Source organism: Gavialis gangeticus, unplaced genomic scaffold (genome assembly GCF_001723915.1).
Source record: "Gavialis gangeticus isolate Ggan-Ray unplaced genomic scaffold, GavGan_comp1, whole genome shotgun sequence".
Lineage (NCBI taxonomy): Eukaryota > Metazoa > Chordata > Crocodylia > Gavialidae > Gavialis > Gavialis gangeticus.
In genome coordinates this window covers 62,731,879-62,754,883 of record NW_017728993.1, presented here as the reverse complement: position 1 = coordinate 62,754,883, position 23,005 = coordinate 62,731,879, and the positions used below count along the sequence as shown (strand labels likewise).

General features: G+C 41.4%; 1 protein-coding gene across 1 annotated transcript in view; it reads right to left on the bottom strand.

The window, feature by feature from the left end:
* Positions 1–8,411: 8,411 nt before the first annotated feature.
* Positions 8,412–23,005, bottom strand: part of RFWD2 (ring finger and WD repeat domain 2) — a 288,015-nt gene continuing 273,421 nt past the window's right edge. Inside the window, exons 21-22 of the mRNA XM_019528351.1 lie at positions 13,006–13,050; positions 8,412–9,569 (exon numbers count right to left, since the gene is read on the bottom strand). Of these exons, the coding sequence (XP_019383896.1) occupies positions 9,552–9,569; positions 13,006–13,050 (63 nt within the window). The 3' untranslated portion in view covers positions 8,412–9,551. The remainder of the gene's footprint in view (positions 9,570–13,005; positions 13,051–23,005) is intronic.

Sequence of the window (23,005 nt, the reverse complement as noted above, 5' to 3'; positions counted from 1 at the left end):
CTTCTTCCCTGAATACTTTTTAAAAGTACCCCATGAATAGAAAAAAGTTAAATGGGCTCCTGCATTTTTATAACATATCTGAATAGGCTTCAGATGTTATTATTGTTGTTTTAAGACTTCCCCTTGAATTATTTTACATCAGCACTTTAGATCTTGTCCATGTTGGGAGAATGATGAAAGCAAAAGCAGATATGCTTGTTAGCATTAATTCTAAAGCCTAAGCCACTGAAAGGCAAGCCATTAGAGATGGAAGGGATTTTGTCTACTTAAAATTTGTTCTTAGTAAAACCAATTTATTACCAGTCACTAATTCACTCTAAACAGAGGAAGACATTGCTAAAAATTCAACTTTGCTTTTTCAGTTGAGGTGTCAAGGACAGCAAATGCCCTTGTAATAAAGCCAAGCAGCAGCATATATTCCTCATATGTCTAAGGTAAAGGTAAGCATAAAGATTTCCACGGTTTTTTTTAATGCAACATAAGGCAGCAATAGGAAAATAAATCCAGTGTAAAAATTTTTTTTTTTTCAGGTGACGTTTAAAGCAGATTTGAAATACTCATAGAAAAAGGTTCCAGCTCAGGCACAACACCTACTTGTCTACCTTTCCCATATGGAAGGTACTGAAAAGACTAATAATTTAAGTTTTTGGTGTCCCGTCCCCCGCCCCCCAAAAAAGGGGGAAAAAAAAAAGATGAAAAACTAGACTTGACACCTCGGCCAATTCCTGGCTCAGCCACAAACTCACTCCAGGATCTTGGGCAAGACATTAAAACTACACTGTGCCTTAACTACTCATCTGTAACTAGGGTCACTACTTCCCTACCTCATACACTATGGTCACTACTTTCCTACCTCATACAGGTATGGTGGGAATAAGAATCCATTAATGACAATGTAGTCAGTTGCTATAGCAACGAGGACCAGGTAAGAATCCTCCTCAACATAAGTGTGTAGAATTTTGCAGGGCTGGCTTAAAAAAAAATAAAAGATTGCTCATACTTTATGTAGCGACTTGCAAAAAAGTATGCCTCACCTTGACAATTTTCCATTCTGAAGGATGAGAAAATACTTTGTGGCTTGTAATGTCATTATGTATCACTCCCCGCTGAAATAAATCACTGTTAGAGTAGAACACGGTTGCCACACTGCACCAGCAGAAGTAATTAAGGAAAAGTTCTCCATTTGGGACTGAAGAGGGAATTTAGGTAAGTAAAACACAATTATGCACACTGACAAATCAGCCACGACACCAGGATTAATATCAGTACACATGTAAGTAGCTACACATGATGCTCACAAAAAAATCAATGATTTATGAAGCTAAACATTACATTCAGTATGTTGCCCTTTAGCCAGCACAAGTCCTGGTGGGCATTTATTTCTAGGGGTATGAAAGGTTCTGGAGACATGGGAGAAGTGGCAGAGAAGAGAACTTTTAAGTACAGAAGTACAATGGATGAGCTAGTACAAATTTCCTTTTCAATAATTTATCACAGTCTTTCTGACCTTCCATAGTTAAACAAAATTACTCTAAAAAAACCCAAGGATCTTGCACTTTGGAATGAAATGCCAGCATTAACAGCTGGTATACACTCACTAAGAGCCTTAACATCACTTCACTAATATAAATTTCCCACTGACCATCACTTTCCATTCCCTCCAGCAATGAACTTCTCTCACCACTGAAGCATCTTCCTTTGACTCTTAAATTAATTTTGAAATGTTTAATAAAAGCAGTACAATTGCTGTGCAGGATTTTGATGCCTCTTTTTTAAGAGAATGTTACTAACACAACCCCTGCCATGGGAATACAAACATTAGTTTATAGCAAAACTATATGAGTTTTGCTATAAACTATTTACTATTGCTTATCTAATGAGTTCGATAAGCAATGGGTTTGTGCTCCTGTTTTATAAATCAACAAAGATTGCTAACAATTTTGTTCATTATACTCAGTGTTCTCATCATTTCATTTGAGTTTGGGGACCTTTTATATTTATGATGAGGTAGTCCATCATCTTGGAATGCTCACAGGGAGGAAATGTATGCCTCACTGTTGTATGAATGCTGGAAGATACGTACATGTACATTACACACAAAATACATCCTTTTGAATACACTGGAAAATGTTATACCATTGCTAGAGAAAAAGTACTAGAGCATATTCATTTCAGGCATTTGTCAATTGCACCATAAGTTCCACATTGTACTTCATGATATACCTGACAACATCTTCAAGGCTCTTCTATATTAGCTTTTATATACACAGTTCTCTAGTATAAGCACATCTTGTGATAATAGGCAAATTGGGGCTAGAAGGTATCCTTGGCACAGTATGCTAACAGCATCTCTGGTGGCTCCCAGACACAATCAACACGTCTTTTTTGTGTCTGTACAGTCCCCAACCAAGGGCTCCCAATGGGACTTCTAAGAACTACCATATAAGAAACATTTACTACTACTCTTCATCTTTCTCCATGATCTCAACATCAGCCTAAGTTATAAAACTTGGAGGAGGTAGGATCTTTAGAAGCAGACTGCAGTACTGTTGAAGGAGCAGTGCACAACTTCGTAAGATTTAATGTATTAATCAATGAAGTCAACAGTAGGCAGAAATATTCACCATAAGCTTATCTTCCTGTAGGCAAAAGTACTTAATAAAGACGTAATTAGGACTTAAAGGCACCTCAGACATGATCTCTTGCAGGTGTCAGTAAAATCACCCTGCAGTGACACAATATAGAGAAATCACCTACCTGTCACTGGTGTTCTTCATGATGTATTGTCCACAGTCACATTCCACTGTAGGTGTGCATGAGCCCCAAGCACCTGATTTTCAAGAATTTCAACCCTATAAGCAACACCTGTAGACCACTCATGCACCTCACTTCTCCTCATACTTCTTGCTGAGGGCCGTATGCTCCTTGCCAACATAGGAATTTGTCGAACCTACCTCTAGGAAAGAAGGAAGGCAAGGGTTGAGAGGCTCTTCCATTCTGGAGGCTGGTTCTAAGGGCCCTTCTTTAGAAGACATGAGGCCCAAATAAAGACCATCTGTGACACTGAGATCGAAGGCAGTGGTAATCCTAGGCTGCAGAATTTGCCCCTAGTGTTGTCCCTTGAATATGGGGCCCATGGCTAGAAGAGAGACACAAGAAGAGTCTCTGTGGCCAGTAGGCTGGAATCCAAAGCACAAGGTGGGAGCCTAGAGGTCCAGTCCTTTTCTTCAGAGGATGGAAGGCTGCATAGAGGCAGGCATTTCTAGAAAGAACAGTCAGATGAGGAGATGATGCCAGCTGATAGAACCAGGGATGAGTCTCTGTTAGTGGGCAGAAGTTGATAGATCAAGGTTTGGTATCAGTAGGACCAGAGAGAGCAGCATGGATTCTGGTTTAGGCAGGATCATAAGAAAGTAGGGCTAAAAAGGGACCTCACAAAGTCATCTAGTTATCCCCCTGCTTAAGGCAGAAGAGTCCTAAATCATCCCAGCCAAGTTTCTGTCCAAGCTGCTCTTGCAGACTTCCAAGGATGGAGATCTCAGTTCTTCTAGTGGCCTGTATCAATGCTTGACCACACAGAGTCAGAAACGTTCCTCCTAATCTCTAACCTGAATGTCCCGTTGCTGCTGCCCTATGGCTTCAAGCTACCTCTTAGTTCTGTCCCTTATGGGCACAGAGGAAAGCCCATCTCTATCTTCTCTATAAGCACCCTTCACGGATTTGAAGACTGTTATCAAATCTCCCCAGTCTTCTCTTCTCCAAAGAAGAGAAATAAACTAAATAGCCCTAGTTCTTTCAGCTTTTCCTCACATCTTGTCTCCGAGTCCCCAATCATTTTTGTTGCTCTGTGCTGGACCTGGTCCAAACTGTTCACATCCTTTTTGAAGTGTGGGGCCCAAAACTGGATGAAATACTCTGGTGAGGCCTCACCAGTGCTGAATAGATTGGAAGAACAACTTCCCTTGATTTGCAAGTGACACTCATGTTAATATACAACGCACTATGCTGTTGGCTTTTTTTTGCAACAAGACCACACTGTTGGTTCATCTATAGCTTGTGGTTGATTGCAACTTAGGTCCTCCTCTGCAATTCTGCAGCCTAGCCAGTCATTCCCAGTGCTTGCAATTATCCATCCCAAGCACAGGACTTAGCACTTGTCCTTCTTGAATCTCATCTGATTGATTGCAGATCATTTTCTAGTCAATCCAGGTCATTGTGGATCCTAGTCCTAACCTCTAGAGTACCTGCAACTCCACCCAACTAGGAGTCAGCAAATTTGTTAAGTGTGCACTCAATTTAATTATACAAAAAACATTAATGAAGATATCAAACTATCCCAGACTCAGGACTGACCCATGAAGAACCCCACTTGATACCTCCTCCCAACTAGACATCACACCATTGACAACTACTCATGGAGCATGATGAATGTAGCCATTTTACAGTACTTTCATTTAGTCTGTACTTCCTTGGCTTGTTAATGAGACTGTTGTGAGAGACAGTGTTGAAAGCCTTGTTCAAGTTAAAGGACACAACATGCACTGATCCCTCCTCATCCACCAAGCCTGTCACCTTATAAGTAGGAACCTACTCAAATCAAGATTTTGTGGAAATCATGAAAATTGGGTGATCTCCACAAGATCTGCAGAAAATAACAAAACCAAAACCAAAAAAACCTTACTAAAAATAAAGTGGTCCTTGCAAGCCAGCAGAAAGGGGCCTGCTGGCATGACAGCAATCAGGCAAGATGGCTACCACCCCCACCCCTTGTCACTTCATTTGCTGAGAGGGCTGCCTGTTGGGGCCCTGCCCCTCTCCAGTCAGTGGCAAGGGGCAGGGCCACATGACTGACAGCCCTCTCCACCAATCAGTGGTGGGGGTGAAGCCACAGAGGCTCCTTGGCCAGAGGTGTGGAGGGGCCCCCTACCATGATAAGCCTGTGAAAGTGGTGGCTGGCCTCGTAATCTGCTCATGAAATGGGCTGGCTGCCACCTTGAGCTAGGCAGACACGTAATGAAATTGAGTTGATTAGGCATGACTTGCCCTCGCTCAGTCCATACTAGCTCTTGCTGATCACCTTGTTTTACTCTAGGTGCTTCACAATAGATTCCTTGAGGACCTGCTCCATGATCTTTCCAGGTATCGAGGTCAGGCTGACGGGTCTGTTTTCCCTAGATCCTCCTCCTTCCTTTTCTTGAAGACGGGCATTGCATTTGCCCCTTTTTCATTCATCCAGAACCAAACCTGACCTCTAAGAGGTCTCAAAGAGGATAGCCAATGGTTCTAAAATTACCTTAGTCAATTCCTTCAGTACTCCAAGGTGCATCCCATCTGGCCCTGCCAACGTGGAAGCATCTGCTTCTCTAAGTAATCTCTAACTTGCTCTGCCGTTACTCTAGGCTGCTTGTCTCCTTCCCTATCTTTGCTGCCAACTATACTCATGATCTGGTAGCTGCCCCATTTGTGAAGACCGAAGTTTAAAAGACAGTCAATACTTCAGCTTATCTACATCATGCATAATGAAATCTTCCATGTTCCGTAAGGGACCTATGGTTTCTCTGTTCTTCCTTTTACTTTTGGCATACTTGTAGGATACTGGAGTCTCTTGAGGCAGCACCACAGGAGATGCTGGACCCAGTGGATGGATGAGTCATGGCAGTCCCTGAGACAACCACTGGGCCTGCACTGACCAGAGGATTTCTCTGGCACTATTAAAATAATTTTCACAAAAAGAACTTGCTCCTGGAGGATCTGCAGCCAGCTGAGTCCCATGCTCTAGGGTCTAAGGCCCTGTAGTTTTGCCAAAGAGGTGAACCTGGAGGCTATCCTTATGGTCATTCTGAGCCCAGGAAGTAAAATATCCACAATGTGCCTTTCTAGGGATGATGAGACCCCGTTAAATAATAGAAGGCAAAACAAGGCTACCTTGCAGTTACATTAATGGACTGAAGAGAAAAAAAAGGAGCCTCCCTTGGCCATTGAAGCCATGTGACGCAGGCCAGAAGAGTCTTGAGTCTCATAGGAAAAAGTGACAGACAGAAATCAACCATCTCCTCCCACCCCTCAAATGTAGCTTGGAAATAAAATATAAAGAAGCAGGAGAAAATAGAGCAGGCAGGATCTGTAGAATGGCTGTAGGCCTAATGAAGTTGGATCTAGCTACAGAAGTTAACACCATAGGTGGGCCCCTTCATTAACTAGGTGCAAAGGACAAGAAGTGGGCCACAGGGATGTTCCTAGGCCCAAAAGTCTCCAGACTCAAGTCTTGGGGTCCATGCTTATCCACTGTGGAACATGCACACAGGCAAGCACTCAGAGAGCCGTTTCTATTACTGAAAGTGTAATAACTAGGAACCTAAAGGCCTGGCTCTGCCAGTTCACCTGCTGCGTAACATTAACTCAAATCAAAGTGAGCTTTAAACACAGGTCAGGATAAGGACTACTGGGCAGAATAAAATAGGAGGAAAGTCTATTTTTAAGGACCTTATCAGACAAGAACTTTAGCCAAATGTTGCTAACAGATTATGGCAGGTAATTATATGCAGTTGACATATGTATATCAGAGAAAGATACCTAGGTACAAAATTAAACAAAATGAAAGGGCTTAAAGTGAAGAGCACAGAACTTCCAAAAGAAATGCCATCAACTCTCTTCATCAGCTGCTGTGTTTCTAATTAGAGTCAGACACTGAATTTGCATTTATCTTGATTGAAATAAAATGGAAACTTAAAAAAATAAGGATGTTAACATTAAACCATTTCCAATTTAATTTGAGGAGTTGCCTCCGAGCATACACAGCAACTATTTTTCTTCCTGTTTTAAGACTGCAGCTTCGTCAGAACCATCTCAGTTTAAAAAAAAAAAAATTAACCCTGTGTGTGTGAGGGAAGTGATGGCACCTATCATGAATGGCTGGCACTGATCTGGGGAAAGGCAGATGTGCTAATGATCTGAATCCACAACCACATAAACCCATTTAGTTTAGTTTCTTCAAAACAATTGGTTACACACTCATTATTGCAGCTTCTTAAAATAAAGAAAAGAATCTGTAACCACTGCAAAGTTACTTTGTAAAAATAACCCTAGCAAAATGGAGATTTGCAAGCAAATCTTGCCCAACAATGGGAAACCTGCAAGAGTAAAGGTCAGCATACCGACCACCAAACAAGATACCAAGTCTTTGGATGAGCCTTTCAGGAACTACTCATATATTATGTAGGCTGAGAGTTATGTTAAGCCTTCTGAGATTAGATAGGGAATTGAAGTAACAGATGAAGGAGGAAAAGTCTGGAAGAAAAATATGGAACCAGTAACTCATCAGCAAAGCAGTATTTTAGAAATGCAGCAAATTAAAATCAAAAGCTGCTGCTTGGCTGAACATGATGCAACAGAGGGAGCTCTTGCAGCCAGGACTATTTCCACTTCTTTCTGACACGCTGACTTTGGTTACTTATATAATTAAAGACATCTCTCTTGCCTGTTGGTTACCTGAAAATTTCTCTTACATCCTGTTTTGGTTTACATATGGACTTTTTACATAAGCTTTTGTTACATCTGCTACTTAACTGCTGCATATACTTTTCTCCCAGAGGTTGAGGAAAGGTATTGCGATAGCCAAAAGCTTGCTTCTTTCTATCCCAACCATGCAGTTGGTCCAGTAAAAGATATTAGCCACAAGAATTCTTACATCTCAGGCAAGGCATTTGTTGCCTCTCACTTCTTGGTTCTTCTCTAAGCATTCCTCCTTTTTTGGCTCACATACTCACTTTCACACATGCTCGTCTGAAGCCAGTGTAAAAAAAACAAAGCACTTGAGAAACCCACATTCAAATTGCATTCAGAGTCAAGGATCCTCATTCTCATTCTTTCCATTGGATGAAAGCCTAAGGAGGATGATAGTAATTTTACTTGTCTACTGTATCTTCCCAGCTGAGATTCTCAAACCACTTTTAAGCAAATTACTGCCAGGAAGCCTTGGTCCCTATTAGCTACAATTAGCAGGTCTTACCCCCATTTCATCCATGGCTAATAATTACATACAATGAAATTAAGCGATTCAAGCAGGGTCACATCTAGGGCATTTGGCAACTGAATCCCAAATCCTTGATTCCTACATTCTTTGTTTAAACTTCAAAGGCCCTTCTCCCCATTTTCTCTTCTATGCACCCTGAACTGGGATCCCACACCTGGTTTTTTAGTTCAGTATCACAGCCATTAATCACTGGATGAGGCAGGATACCTTTCATAACCATCCAACAGCAATTGCTAGATGGAATATAGTAAAACTACCAAGCCGAAGCCACCAATCGATACGGGAAATTCCCAAACTGGCAGTTATTTATTACTGCCATTCATGAGCATGACACATCCTCTTGGACCCTTGCTGTTCTGCCAACAAAGTAACAACTTAACACTCAGCATTATGGTTTATTGTACACATGGAGAGGGAGAATAAAGTGTATGCACGTTCACTTAAAGCTACTATATCTGTGAAACACATTACAATCCATCAGATCCCCTCTTCTTACAACATTAAAAAAAGCTTGGCTTCCACAGGTGATACGAGTAGGGGGCAAACATAATTAGAGCACATGGGAAAATGAATTGTGTAGGCTTTGGTAATTGGATGTGGAAACTTTCACCTCTAGCAGAAATATACAAATCCAGCCCAAGTCAGTGGTGACAGCAAGTCTTTATCGAATAACAGTTTGGTGGTCTGTGTGCAATAGTTTGGCAGTATCAGTCCAGTTCCCAGTGTAGAGGTGTCCGCATCAGTCGGCACCCTTGTTTTGTTGGCAGGCAGCAGAGAGGCCAGGATTAAGTGGGCATAAAAATAAATTACCCCTATCTTTAGTCTCTTAATGTCAGGGTAGAGGCATATTGGAAAGACAGGGGGAGCTGCCACTTTCCTGTTGATATCCAGAGGACTTCAGTCTCCAGAGCTGTCAACCTAGCAACTTTTATAAACTTTTAATGCATAAAAAAAAGCAAACAACAACAGCATACAACTAAACCACATATATTTTATAATCTCAAAGCAAATTGCTTAAATGTCCAAGTAAGGCTTAGAGTTTTTTTTTCCCCAGTGGAGATGAAGGAAAAGCCAGATAGGAGTAACATAGGTATGCACTTCCTTCTACTGCCCATAGTTCTGTGATCTGGTTAGCTCCCTTCCCAAGTAAATTTGTTCCCATATGCAACAAGAGATAATCTTCCAGCTTCAGCATGTGGCTCAATACACTTTATTATTCCTTTCTGTTATTTGTTTTTATTTAAAAGAATTTGTTTCCCTATCATAAAAATTAGACAACCATACCATCACCAGCAGCAGCAAAGTCCGTGGAGTTAACATTGATGGCAGACAGTTCACTGGTGTTCCCAGTATCTTGAAAGGTCTGAGAGAGTCCATAAATGGGAAAAAAAACCCCCAAACATGATGGCTTTTGGGAAGAACATCGAGGTGGTTTCAATTTCTTGTCCCAGTGAAGATCCCAGATGAATGCTGTAGCATGTCAGTGGGACCAGTACCTCATGCCTTGAGAGAAAACCCTTCATACCAGCTCCAGTACCTGATTAACAAAGAGAGAGCAAGCAATTAGACCTGGGATTTACTACATTCGTTATCTTTTACTACACCACACAGAGCAGCAGGAAGTGATCTGACCCTTTTTTCCCTTCCCTCACTCTTTATTCATCAGCATATGAGAGTGTCACTTAGGGCCTCTTGGACATTTGACAAACACCACAGAGAGTTAAAAGCCTTAGCTTGCCTTCCACTTCATATGCAATACAATACATTGTGATATAACACAATAGGACAAGACCAACCAATCACATCTTTTATTTTCCTACTTCCTGAAAAGCAGGACCAGTGCAGACCAGAGATTTACTCTCATCAGAAACTTCTCTTCATACATGCATTAACATTTCCTAAGCTAACACAGTGCCGTATTTTCAAACCCTGGAAAACAGGATTTCCCTCAACTGGATACAACAGAATATAATGCATCTATCTATACAGGATTTCTGAGCTATTCATTAAACCTCACTAGACCTGGTCTTGTCTCCTTACCTACCGACTGTCCCACATAGATGCTATCACAGTCAAACAAATTAAAAAGGAAACATGGGAATGTTAATAACTGTCGTTGTTTACACATTTTCCTTCCCCTCTTCACTAATTAACAATCAGGGTATGTGAGAAAAAGCCTTTCCTTCATAATCAGTCTTCCTTTGCTGCTGGATTCACTTAAAAATGTCATATGCCTATGTGTGCCACCAGTTTTACTCAAGGGAAATGATTGAAGTAAAGCACAATAACCTGCAAATCTTTTAAATGAATCGCTTGAGAACAAGAGGCAACAGCAGTATGTACGGTAGTAGCAGAAGCAACGGGGGAGACAGGAACGGCATGTGCAGAGCATTCAAATAGTTCAGGACTGTTCAACTTCCTGGTGATCAGCGGCCACAGCCCCATGGGCTGAATGGCCCTCCCAGGTGCTCCCCTGTTGCACCAAGCACAAAAATATTCTCCTTCCCTTGTGCTGATTCAAGCATATGGGTGCTTCCCTCCCTCCCACTGTACCCAGCCAGGCAGACTCAAGTGCCCCAGCCCCATCTTCAGCTCCCTGGATGTGGGCTCCTCCACAGAGCCAGCACCCCACCCCACAGGCTATGCAACATTGATTCAATCTGGGGCAGAAAGGAGAAGTCAGAGGGAAGGGGAGCCCAAAGCTGCTGATGGGGGGAAATAACATGATGGGGGGGGCGAGAGGGGGGAGGAGTAGTGGCTCAATGGGAGCCACACGTGACCTGTGGGCTACTGGTTTGGCAGCCGTAAAATAGTTAAAAGAGGCCTGCAATGGGGGACTGGGGGGAGAACAGACACTCAAACATTGCATGGGCTTTGCTTGTTTCTTTCAAAAGCAGACAAGTGACCTGCAAAGTGATTTTCCCCCCTGTTAAGCTCCCCTATCATATTTAAAACAGCAATATCAGGTCTAGCAAGGCTGCTTTAGCTGCCAGAGAACTGGAGTTGTCATTGAAGGTCAGCATCTCAGTGGCAGAAGCATGGGAACAAAATAGGTTTTCTGAAGTGACTGAAGATAGGCTGTAAAACCCTAACCAACTACTGCAAGAAATCAGAATTCCCGATTACAAATCTGCTACACTGACCATCAATACTCTAGACCAGTGGTCTCCAACCTTTAAGTAGGAGATCACCTTTAGCAGTTTAAAAGCAACCCAAGATATATCGTGTGCCTCTGCCACCACCCCCTTCTTCCCACCCAGCAGGTAAGTTGGTGGGGAGGGAAAGAGGAGGGGGGACAGATCGAGGCAGAGGGAGAAAAAATTATTTGGGGGTGCACCTCCCCAGCAGGTGAGTCCCACCCGGCCACAGTCCCATTCAACTTACCCCTGCTCCTGCACCACTGTCCCTCACCGTGGGGGCCTCGATTTAGCCCCTGCTTCTTCCCTCCCCCACAAACTGACCTGCTGGACTGGGGCATACACGTCCATGCATGTGGGCACTCAGTCCCCACCCCAGCCTTGGAAAGACTCCAAGAGGCTCCAAGATCTACTGGTGGATCAAGATCCACTGGTTGGTGACCACTGCTCTAGAATGAAGGCAATTGCAAGATGGATGCTGCAAATGTTACTGATCATATTCTGCAGCAGCTAGTTTTCATTAGCATACCCTGTTATATGTCATTCTGAGAACTAAAAAATGCACCAGTTCTGAGGCTCACTAAACAAAAGGGACAGCAGGTAAAAAAAAAAGTGCCAGAATCACCAACTGATGATTAAGCGCCAGTGATGGATTTTCATTTACAGACTGCTTAGGGAAGAGACATATTGCCTAAAGAAAGCCAACAGTCAGAAACAAGAGAACAGTCTTGGGAACTTTCTTGCTAGAGGCTTTGAGCTTTTACATTTTGATAGTTAAAGTCTGACTTTAAATTATTCACTGGTCTAAGTAGTCGTAGCTGCAGGAGGAGTAGTGAAAAACAGAAGAACCCCTGGGGAGTGCTTGGAGAGTTCATGCTCTAGCCTGGGTCTCAATTATACTCCTGCACAGGAATGTGTCAGATAACACCTGGTGCAAGACAGGGGACAGAGTTTATCCGATGGCTGGCAGGTTGCTCTTCTCTCAGGTGGTCATGTTTCTGAGGGAAGGAAGTCATGGAGTGTGGTCCAAGACTACTGACACACTTGACTTTCTGCACAATAGGAAGTCAGTCATGTTTAGGAGCCTATACTGGCAGCTGTTATCAGGAAGAGCAGGTCATAATGCTGGGAATGAGAAAAGCCAAGCAGTGAATTTTCTTGTTTTGATTGTTGCTGTGAGTTTGGATTGCTGTACCCTGCATTAGAACCTATAGCAAGAGGATGGTGTGTGGCTAACTCCAATGAACTATAATTAAGTCTCTAAGTCTCTGCTAGTTCTTGGTTCACAGCCACAGATTAGTGTACAAATGTGGCTGCACATGTAGGTGTTTGTGGGGTACAACACTGAATTTCAAAACAGTCCCACTGATGGACTGTTTGAACCAATGCAAAATCTAATGGCTTTTGCAGAAAATGAGGCATGATGCCTATTTTTCAAGTAAAGAAAAAAGCACCATTTGTAAAAGCAGAAGTCTTCCATGTTTAATCTCAATGGCAGCACACTACAAAATGTTGCAAGGTTTCCTGTTTAATTTCTTTCTAGTACAGCAGAGGTACCTTGAGGACTGGCACAGTGGGGTAGGGCTCCTAGGAACTTACCAGCTTCTTTTCCACACTCACACCCTAACTTGGGGTTTTTGGTGGGTTTTTTTTGCTTCTGCTCTAGTTCCCCTCTTCCTAGCTTTTGCCAGATGCAAATACATCATTTAAATTACAGATATCCACAGCTGGGATGACCTCCTCTAATAGTTCCTCCTGGCTGTATAGCTTCTATGACCTTGCTCCTTATTGACTATGGATTCAGACATTCAAAACAGAGACGTGTGAAAAACTTACCTTAATTGTACCCTGACTGTTAGCAGCAATCAGCACATTGGATTCCTGAAAAGGAAGAGGAGCTATAAGAGTTTGCAAAGAAGGCTTTTGAAGTAATGTAGAATAGGAACCTGCTTTTTAATTTAAACATTAAAAACCTATCCAGTTTAGAAAAAATTAACTCTTGACATTTCTGATGTGCTTTTGAAGCTAGAAATCTTATTTTAAGAGGTTACATTACCTGAAAGAATTAGGAAGCAAAAATCCTCAATGCTTGTATAGAGGTTTAATCTTAAAAGCAATTTACAAACATGAATTAATCCTCACAACACCCATGTGAGGCAGGCAAGTAACAATCAACATTTACATCTCTTGGCAGTGTGCATACAAAGGTCTCTGGTGCCTTAAATAAACTGAATAATTAACATTATAAAAAGCTCTCCAACCAGCGTAACATGCAATTAAAATAACCAACAAATCTGCAATGGAAAGTAAAATAAGAGGACTATAACAGCTTTCTGTACCTACAAATGACAATGACACACAAGCTGACTGGACTTGGCCCAAACTTGAAGGATGCTAGAGAAATACCACTTATCTACAGCTTAGGTATTCACAAGAAGTCAAACCAGACATACACATACACAGCCTGTTCATCTGGGCTGCACTACTATGGCCTAGTAGACACCCAGGAAAACAGAGATCCCAAAATCAAAGGTTCTAGATGGAAGCTGACCTGCTTCCTACGCACTCAAGACTGTGTTCTTAAGATAGTCATACAAGTCCAATTCCACCCACTTCAAATGCTTTGATGAGAGAAGGTAAAAAAAAAATAAAAAATCCAGAAAATAAAAGAAAGCATCAATAAGCTAAAAAAAACCAAAGGGGAGAAATGGGAAAGGAAGAAAAGAAGAAGAATTCTGAAAAAGCAATCAGAGGCAGCTTTCCACTTGGCTTTTTATCTAGCTCTGTAATGCCAGTAATTATGGTATATGCTGCCAAACTGGCTGGCACAACTGACAGTTGTCTAAAGACAGCTGAAAGAAGCAGCAGCAAGATAAATGGAAAGATCAGTCTTTGAGAGGAACTATCCATTCTCAGACAAACTTACCTTAATTGTCCCATCACTTAACATGCGTGGGTTTAATAAGCTCAGTGACTAGAATATACCCCCTTCAAAGAAGTAATGCATTCAGCAAGTGAGCCAGGGGAAAGTAGCTAGACCTAAATCAACCGAGTACAAAACTGGTAGATGCTGGCACTTGGCAGCAGAAGCGCATGAATTTTTAGCCCAGTACCTAAAAGATTAGGCTGCAAACTGCTTCATCATAAGGCTCTGAAGCCTGCAGGAGCACCCGATCTGAAGCAGCAGGAGAGAATATATACTCCTATATAACAAGAAAAGCTAGTTTTCTAGTAATAGCTACCTTTTGGTGGGTGACTGGACTACTGTATCATAAATGCTAATCCTGTAATGGATACTATCCAGGGGGAACAGATGCATGAACTTTTTGACACTAGCTCATGTGTGACCCTCAAGGCAAAAAGCTCTTGTACAGAAAAACCAAGCCCTAAAAAAGAATGACAAAATTCCCATTTCTATTCCTTTCTCAACTAAGAGGGTCAGTCTTGAGAATCACACAACTTTCTATTTAAAGCATCAGATTCTGGTGCCTAAAGCCCAGGACAAATTCTGTCATTAAAGAAAATCCTTGTTAAGAAACAAATTTACACAGATGAATGACTTGGGCGGCTAAAATAGGAACTGCATTGCTCTGAGATATCTGACTAATTTTTGGAGGCAAGGGAGAAGCATGAGCAGCTATCAATGTCTGGAACAAAAGGCTGGAGCTGATGAATACAGAATGATCACTGTTGGTTTTGAATCATTCTTGTCTGCATTGTGACTGGTAAATCACTACTGTTGTTGTAGTCTGCCAGGGCATCATTGCAAATGAGGTCTGGCTCAATGGGCAGCTTTGCCTACTACATAAAATAAATATGCCGGAGGGTCATACTCTTTCTTTCTTTGGAACCTATGTTTTTTCCACTAGAACTCTTTTCTGGGCTTGGAATAATCACTGATCTATTGCTTTCATCCACAGCCTATATATAACAAGCAAGAAAAGACAGCAGGAAAATTAGCTCCTAGTCAGTCATTCAACAAACGATGACTTGCTCGTTAAGGCACTCTAGCATTGTGCTAGGTTCTATGGGAATACAATCTAAGTAACTTTTTTATCCCCTGGAGGAACAATTCTCTTCCTTTTGTATTGCCTATAAAACAGCCATTACGCTCAACACATTAAAAACCTAAGCAGGCTGTGAAAAAAAATTATTCACACAGCATGTGATCTGTAAATTTATAACTGGTGACAGACAGACATGAATATATTTAATCAATCTTTTTGCCTGTGCATATACATAAAGAGAGGAATTACCCAGTTTCACAATGTCTAAGGTTAATTATACAGCTTCACAAAGTCATGAGTTCTTGATTGACCAAAATTCTCTCTCAACATCTATGGCCTTTACCAGGGTCTCAGCGGCCATTAAAAACGCAGCCAACATAACTTTCTACGATTGGAAGGAAATCCCATTTGAAATGTTATAAATAAGTATTTATTGCCTTACAATAAGCATGCTTCTTCAAGATGCTGTAGCCAGTGTACACCCTCACCATAGATGTATATGCACCTCATGTTTGCAGGCTTTTTAAAAGCACGATCCACTGGGCCTGCACATACAAAGTATTTTCTTGTACTCCTGCACAAATGTCATAAGGAGAAGATTGACTGTGACCTTCTCTGAAATCCATTTTAATCCCAAATCTATAGTAGCCCACCCAATTCTATTCCCTCAAAAGATTAGCACTTGGATCCATGAAAAACAGTCACTACAAGGGCCACAAATCTGACTGCAATGGTGGAGACATCCTTTGTCACCCATCAGGCTGTTTTGGCACCCTTGTTTCCCCGAGTTCCTCCCTGCTGTCAAGCATGAGTTGTGAGGGGAAATGGTGTCAACCCACCCCACGTTAAAGACATATTTAGAGAGCATGGCCTGCCCATTTGCTACTCAGACTTGTAAAGAGTAAACTTTTCTCCCAAACAGGTTGAGCTTTTTTGAATTCTCATTCTTAGTGTACTCATGATTTAGCTTTCTCCATTACTACCAAAGTTATATCTAAATGATAAATTAGTCTTCTCTATAGGCAATCAAGCACAGTTTGCTCTGACAGCTGCTTCCTAAGCTGAAAGTTGTGGGGTTGTGTCCATGGAGCACGGCGCAGGAGGCAGACTAACAGTCCCTGTCACTTCACAGTGCTGATCAGCCCATCTGAAGCACCATGTTAGGAGGTAGCCCACCTGGAGCACCACAGAGTGCCTGAGGGCATTGCTGCCATTAACAGCAAACAGTCTGGGGAAAGCGGTGAATAGACATAGCCCAAGACAACTAAGAAGCTTGGGTTGGGCAGACACAGAAATACTGAAACCCTAGTTGGGCACGTTCAAGCTGTTTGCTTTGCAATTTGCATATTCTTATGGAGAACGAAAGGCACAAAGAGCACTTGCTTGGTATATGGGGCTCTCTCAAACAGAAGAGGCACCCACTGTGTCCTTCTTCTAATGTGTCCTACTGTGTTCAGCCTGAAGCTCTTGCGTTTCAAATCTACCATGTTGCTAAGCCCTGGATCAGATGGGGAAAGTGGTACATATGATGGAGTCCGAATGGGACTGATCATAAACATTTAGTCAAGAGCTCCCATAGCCACCACCTCACTCCATGACAGCACAGGGAGAGTGACCACTGTCAAAGCCCCTCACTGCTGACTGGTGCCAAAGCCCTATGGTCTACAAGTGAGATCACTGGGCTCCATGGGATCCTGCCTGCTGGTGGTAGGTTGCTGATCCCTTTCCTACAGGGACACACACATCCAATCAGCCATGTGGCTCAATTATAAAGTGCTTTTCTCAAATACAATGCTTAGTTTTAACCAATCTTTTCTTCAACAAGAGACAAATGTGTGAGAACCATCACATACTGCATCTTTCCTGCTTCCAGTCTACATGTCCCTGAACTTTAGTAGTCACCATGCCAAAGGAGCACTCATGGGACTAGGAACATGTACTTTACATTTTTCCTTCCTGACAAAGGGAAGAGTGAGCCTATTGTAAACAGGCCCAAACAGATAGAGCTAATATTCGAAATTTGGATTTAAAAAAAATATATATAATCCTCTCTGTGAGGGCATCCCTTTTTATCATGTTTATACTGACTCACAGAAAAATCAAAATCAAATAATTTCCTGGTGCAAACTTGCCTGGAGAAAGCTGCAGAGTTGTCTGAGCAATAGGAAAGGCTACATACTGATTCTTTCAAAATTACCTTTTTTTGGAATGAGGTATTAAATTAGGACATTTTTCATGTACCAATTATACATTTTTATTAGCTTGAAATGTAATAGCTACAAAAAAAAATGATGAAGCTTAGTATGGCTGAGGAAAAAATAAGTCCTTGAACTGAAAGAAACTGTAGTAAGTGCCTAAGTGCCTAAACAAACAAAGCTCTTTGGCCATGTAAACTGTAGTGTCCAAGTGAAAAATGTATAAATGATACGTGGACATTTCCCCAGTGAAGTTAATTTGACAAAAATAAGCTTTAAATTTTAACAGATTTAAAGCTGATCCAACTACATTTTCTACTAAAAACAGAATTGCTATGTTGTATTATGTACATGGTCCAGACTGAGGAAGCAAAGTTTAGTTAAAGGAATAATTTGAAAACGTAATTTTCATTGTGGTTTTCCCCTTTCTGTCATGTCACTACCTATCAACAAAGTGTGGTAATAATTTGACGAGCAAAAGCTATGGTTTCTTGAAGAGATGCCCATGTTTGTGCTTTCGGTCAGAAATCATCTTTCCACATTGTGGGACCATGCGCATGTGAATCATCCACAGTGAACTCCAGCCCTGTTTGTGGCTTCTATGGATTTCCAATCCTGGCGACATTATAAATACAGGGGCACTACACCTGTGCCAAGTATCTTTCCCTAGTTAAACCTTTTTTAGATTAGATTCAATCTTTTTTGTATTAAAATAATACTGCATCTTCAGGAGAAGCTTGAATATTCAGCTAAACTTCAATTAACTTTTAATGCAATCTAAAATAGGACTTTTAAAGTTTTCCCCAGAATCTCTTTCTTACTTCCCCCTAAAAACAAAACAAAAAACTTTGCTAACAAAGGTTTGTGATCAATTCTGCTTTCTAAACAGTTATTGCCAGCTAATAAGGAATGCATATTTAAAGGTATTAGGTATAACTAAACATACTTAATGTTTGCTAATATAATAAGAAAGATCAGGAGACGTGCCCACAATTTTAATCATTTACAATAGAACTGAGGTTACGCTGTGGAAGTGAAGCTACTCAGGCTGTTAAGAGAGGCACTAATCCACTAGGAAAGCTACTCATGCCTTTAATAAAAATAGTTGCTTCTGTCCCCTCCCCTCCCCCATGGGACTGAAGCTACTGGATACATTCAGGAGATGGCCCTCATTCCATTGAAGCCTGTTATCTATCAATCATCTCTCTTAATATTTGAGATTTTCATTGCATCACAGAAGTCATCAAAGTGTGTGAAAAATAACTGATGCAACACCTATTCTCTGCTGATCTTTGGATGAGAATGAACAGATTACAATGGTTTCTCAATCTAAAACCTGATCCAAAGGATAATGTTTCAGTGTGTGAATTAATGAAGTCAGCAGCCCCCACCCTCTAAGAAAACAGTGAAAAAAATAATTTTTTTTACATGAAACAGGATAGAACTCCAACCTAAACCTTTACATCAGAGTCCTCATACCAAGACTACTACTATTTGAACTATAAGCATCATGGAGTCACTTACTCTATTTGGGAAGGATAATCAATTTGTTGTGCTTTTATTATCAACTGAAGAAAAAAAATTCTCTGTGATGCTGTATAGTCTGTCACTGTCACGTTCAGTTGGCTTATGCTGTGTGAAGACTTCAGGGAATGGTTAAAAGGTGCCCCATAACTTGGCATTTCCTTGCTTCCTAAAGTTTGTATTGAACGCCAATCTTAATTTCTTTAAAACGAAGTTGTTATTATTTCTTTTTTATAGAACATTATCTGTAATTTGAATAATTAGACCCATGTTAAAGATTATGACAAAAAGGGAAAATAAACAACTTCTCATTTCAAGTGGATTAAAAAAAAAAAAAAAAAGCAATAGCTTGTATCCAACAAAGATTTTCATAAACAGTTCAAAACATTTTAGTAGAAGAGATTACAAACTTGATTAACTTGGAATAGACAGAGAGACCAAAATTATACTCTACGGGCATTTTCACACATGCAAGTGCTCCAGTGTAGCGAAATGCACGTCAGCATTGAGAAAACGGTGACAGTGCACTTTAGAACAAAAACACATAGAAAGTGTTTTAGTTCAAAAGCATACCATCACCATTTTCTGCATGCTGACGTCCATTTTGCCACTTATACAACTGCACGCAGCACAGCGCACTTCATATCAGCTTGTATGCAAAGCAGACTCAATTAATCAAGTCTCCTTCAAAGTGGTGATCTACGGCGTGTCACAGGACAAAAAGGTATGTGTATAGATGCCACTTAATCCTTAAAAATAAATTTTCTGTTAATACCAGGTATTAACAGAAAATTCTCTCATCCTTACAAATTCTCTCTGAGTGGAGATTTGGTCTCCTTAACGCACAGAAAAACTGAATTAGAGTTATGTGAACAAAAATGTGCAAGATCTCGGTAAATACGAGACTGTACTCATCTGCATCTGCTTCCAACTCCAGCTGTAAATATAAAAACTTGGGTTTTTAAAAAGAGTTTATACTTGGACTCCAATTAAAGCTACAGAACATACTGATAGTATTCACATAGCATATGTAGATTCATAATAACCATTTCCCCTGTGCACTTATAAAGGGAGGTCCCCCATTTGTGCTACCTCAGGTACAAATGAATTAATATGCAAGTTCTTTGTCACATACTAATTCACAGACTTGCTACAGGATCCTGTAGCAGGAGAAAGCTTTCAAATTAATTAGTGCCTTCATCATCATAGCTCAACCACAATCTGCAGTTCCTATCTGAGATGAAATGACCTCCCCCCCGCCCCAAGATGAGATGGGTACTAGGCACATATTCAACATCCAGTTTAATTCCTCCACATCATTCTTCTATTGAACAACTCTCTAACCCTTCCATTATGGAAACTTTCTTTTAGATTAAAAAACCCCTCAAAACCAAAAAAGTCTTCTGACCTTGTCTCACATCGCATTTTCTGTTTGAGCCACAAGTGGCTCTCTCAGCACAGGGAGTATCTTGCTTTCATGCTCCATATGGAAGGTATCTTTTACCAACTTCATACATTTTTGGATTTTACAGTTAAAGTGCTTTTCCACTTTTATAAAGGCTGAATTCAGCACAAGAACCTACTGTGAAACTGCGGATTTATTGTCAACATACATAAATCTAAGCCTATACTCACAGCATGTGTGCACATAGAGCAAAGTATTCAAACATTTGCTCCAATGACACACTTGCAAAAGAGGAAAGCATTTGCCAGCCAAATGTAAAATCAGTTTTTCTCTTAACATAACCCTTCACTTTGAGCAAGTGGCTTTATGAAAAATAGGTGTAAGAGGCCAACCTGGGACCAGGACAGAGCACTTAAACAACAAACAAAATCAGCCCTGACTGTACATGTGCTGCACAAAGATCGCTATCAATTTGTCCCACTTTTATGCAGTCCTCTGAATCCTGGACAGAACTCCAGTCCCACAAATAAGAGTAGAAGAATCTGTGGAGAGGTAAAACATGGCAGTGGCACCAAATGGTCCTCCTCTCCCTCAAGCCCCTAGGATCTTTGAGGAGTCAGGTGTAATCTTCCCTGCTTTTCCGCTATTGTGAAACAAGCTAAATACAAATAAAATAAGCACCTTTCAGGTATTTACTTGGAATTCTAAACCAGAATAATTTTTCAATGACAAATTATTCTAGCTGCTACAAAACAAACCCACAGAGCCTGAACAGCTGGTGCACAGTTCCTGTCACACAAGCAGACACCTATATAAAAACCAAACAATGTCAGCATCAGCATTAAAAAAAAAAAAAGTCAAGTTATCACCTCTGCATATGCGGGAATATTGAGCTTCACTGGCCATCATCTAAACACAAGATCTCTCAAGCCTGTTTGTTCCTACACTATCATATCTCCTCTCCTGTGATTTTAGGCTCTTCCTACAAATAATGAACCTGACACCTTGAATACAATGTCAGCATTATACAAATGCAGCATGTAAGAAGCTTTCAGACTGTATATGTAAATGTGCAGCTTATCACCATCAATACTGAAACCCTCCCCCACATTAAATGGCTAGGTAAACCCCCCCCCCACCTGAACCGCACTTTACCTCAAATATTTAAAACTGAAATACATAATGCTATTATACTTTGTCATTCCTGACCTTATCTCCTCTCTTATCGTTTGGGGCATCACTTGTTTTATCTCCACCTTTGAGATTAACCTCTTCAGAGCTGAGTCCATGCCTGTGTGTGTATTCATCCAGTACTGAGCAGAATGGGGCCCCTGAGAAATAATTCTTAATACTACCCTCACTATTCTCTCTCCCAAATAGCCTAATCAGAAAAAGCAAAACATATCTGATTGTCCTAACAATGCTAATATTCAGAACAACAATTAATTAAAAACAACAGTGCAGGATACACTGGAGAGAGGTACCTCTACCACCACAGCATGGAACCAGCTTGATAGAGCGGAAACCCAACAAGGAAGGCTACTTTAGACTTTGTGAAGGAACTGCACTTGCCAGATGTACACCAGGAAATCAATGATCACAGACTGGAAACAGAAACCATGGGGCAAATTTGAAATCCCCCAAGTCATGACTTCAATGATCTTTAGGGTGTTACTGTCTCTCCTAGATTTCCCCTATTCTCCTCCCCATTGCAACTGTAGCCTTTTACAGTCTGCTTACAGCACACTTCCATTCTGCCAGCTCTCATCACCTCTTTTTCCACCAGTACCCTCACTTCCACTTTAGGCCATGTACAGACATCGGTTTCTCCTGTGCTCATGGCTTCTCCTGAAAGAGTGTACAGAAGTTTAGGATTTTTCCCCAGAGTGAAAATGGCCACTTCAGGAGAAAAATAACCTGGGAATAACCAAGGTTAGATCACTCCCAGGAAAGTTCCTACTGGGAAGATGAACATCTGTATACGTTCTCTTCCGAGAGAAGCCAACAGCATAGTCCTCTAGCACCACAGGGTGCCTTGGGCTGTAGAGAGACACAGACTGACCCTGATCAGTCTGGGTCAGTCAATCAGGGCTGCCTTGTGCACAGCTGCCATTTTGTTAATGGGTGGATGGAGGGAATCTGCAGAGCACACTGAGATGCTTGCCTGGGGGACCCCTGGCTGCACAGCTTTGGCACTGCAAGTTTTCTGCCCTTCAATGGTTCAGCATTTGGCATCTCTGTGTAAGTTTTTCTGTCAGGAGAACACACCAGGATGAATTCTCCTGGATTATCTGAACACATGTGCATAGGCTCAGTTTCCAGCAAAGTCTTCCTAAAGGGATCATTACTGCCTTATTTGAGCTCTCTAAAGCCCACTATCCTCTAATCTAAGCCTTTAGCCCATTTACCCTATCCCATCTGCTGTCCATACAACTTTTTTTTTCAGCTACCTCTCTCTGTACTTCTCATCTCTCTTCCCCACCCATCCACCGACATCAGAAGATCCTGAATGAACAGAAGGCAACAGACACAGGCTGTGGTGGGATGCTGCAAAGAGCAGGAGAAACACCAGAGTACAATCTGCAGGCCAGGAACAAGACTATAGGAGTGCTGGGTGGTATGAGTTTTCAGTAGGCAGTAGACGCTTTGGGAAAGCCTTACAGATGAGCCTCCCCCTTTGGGCCCCGGGGGAGGCTCACCTGGGC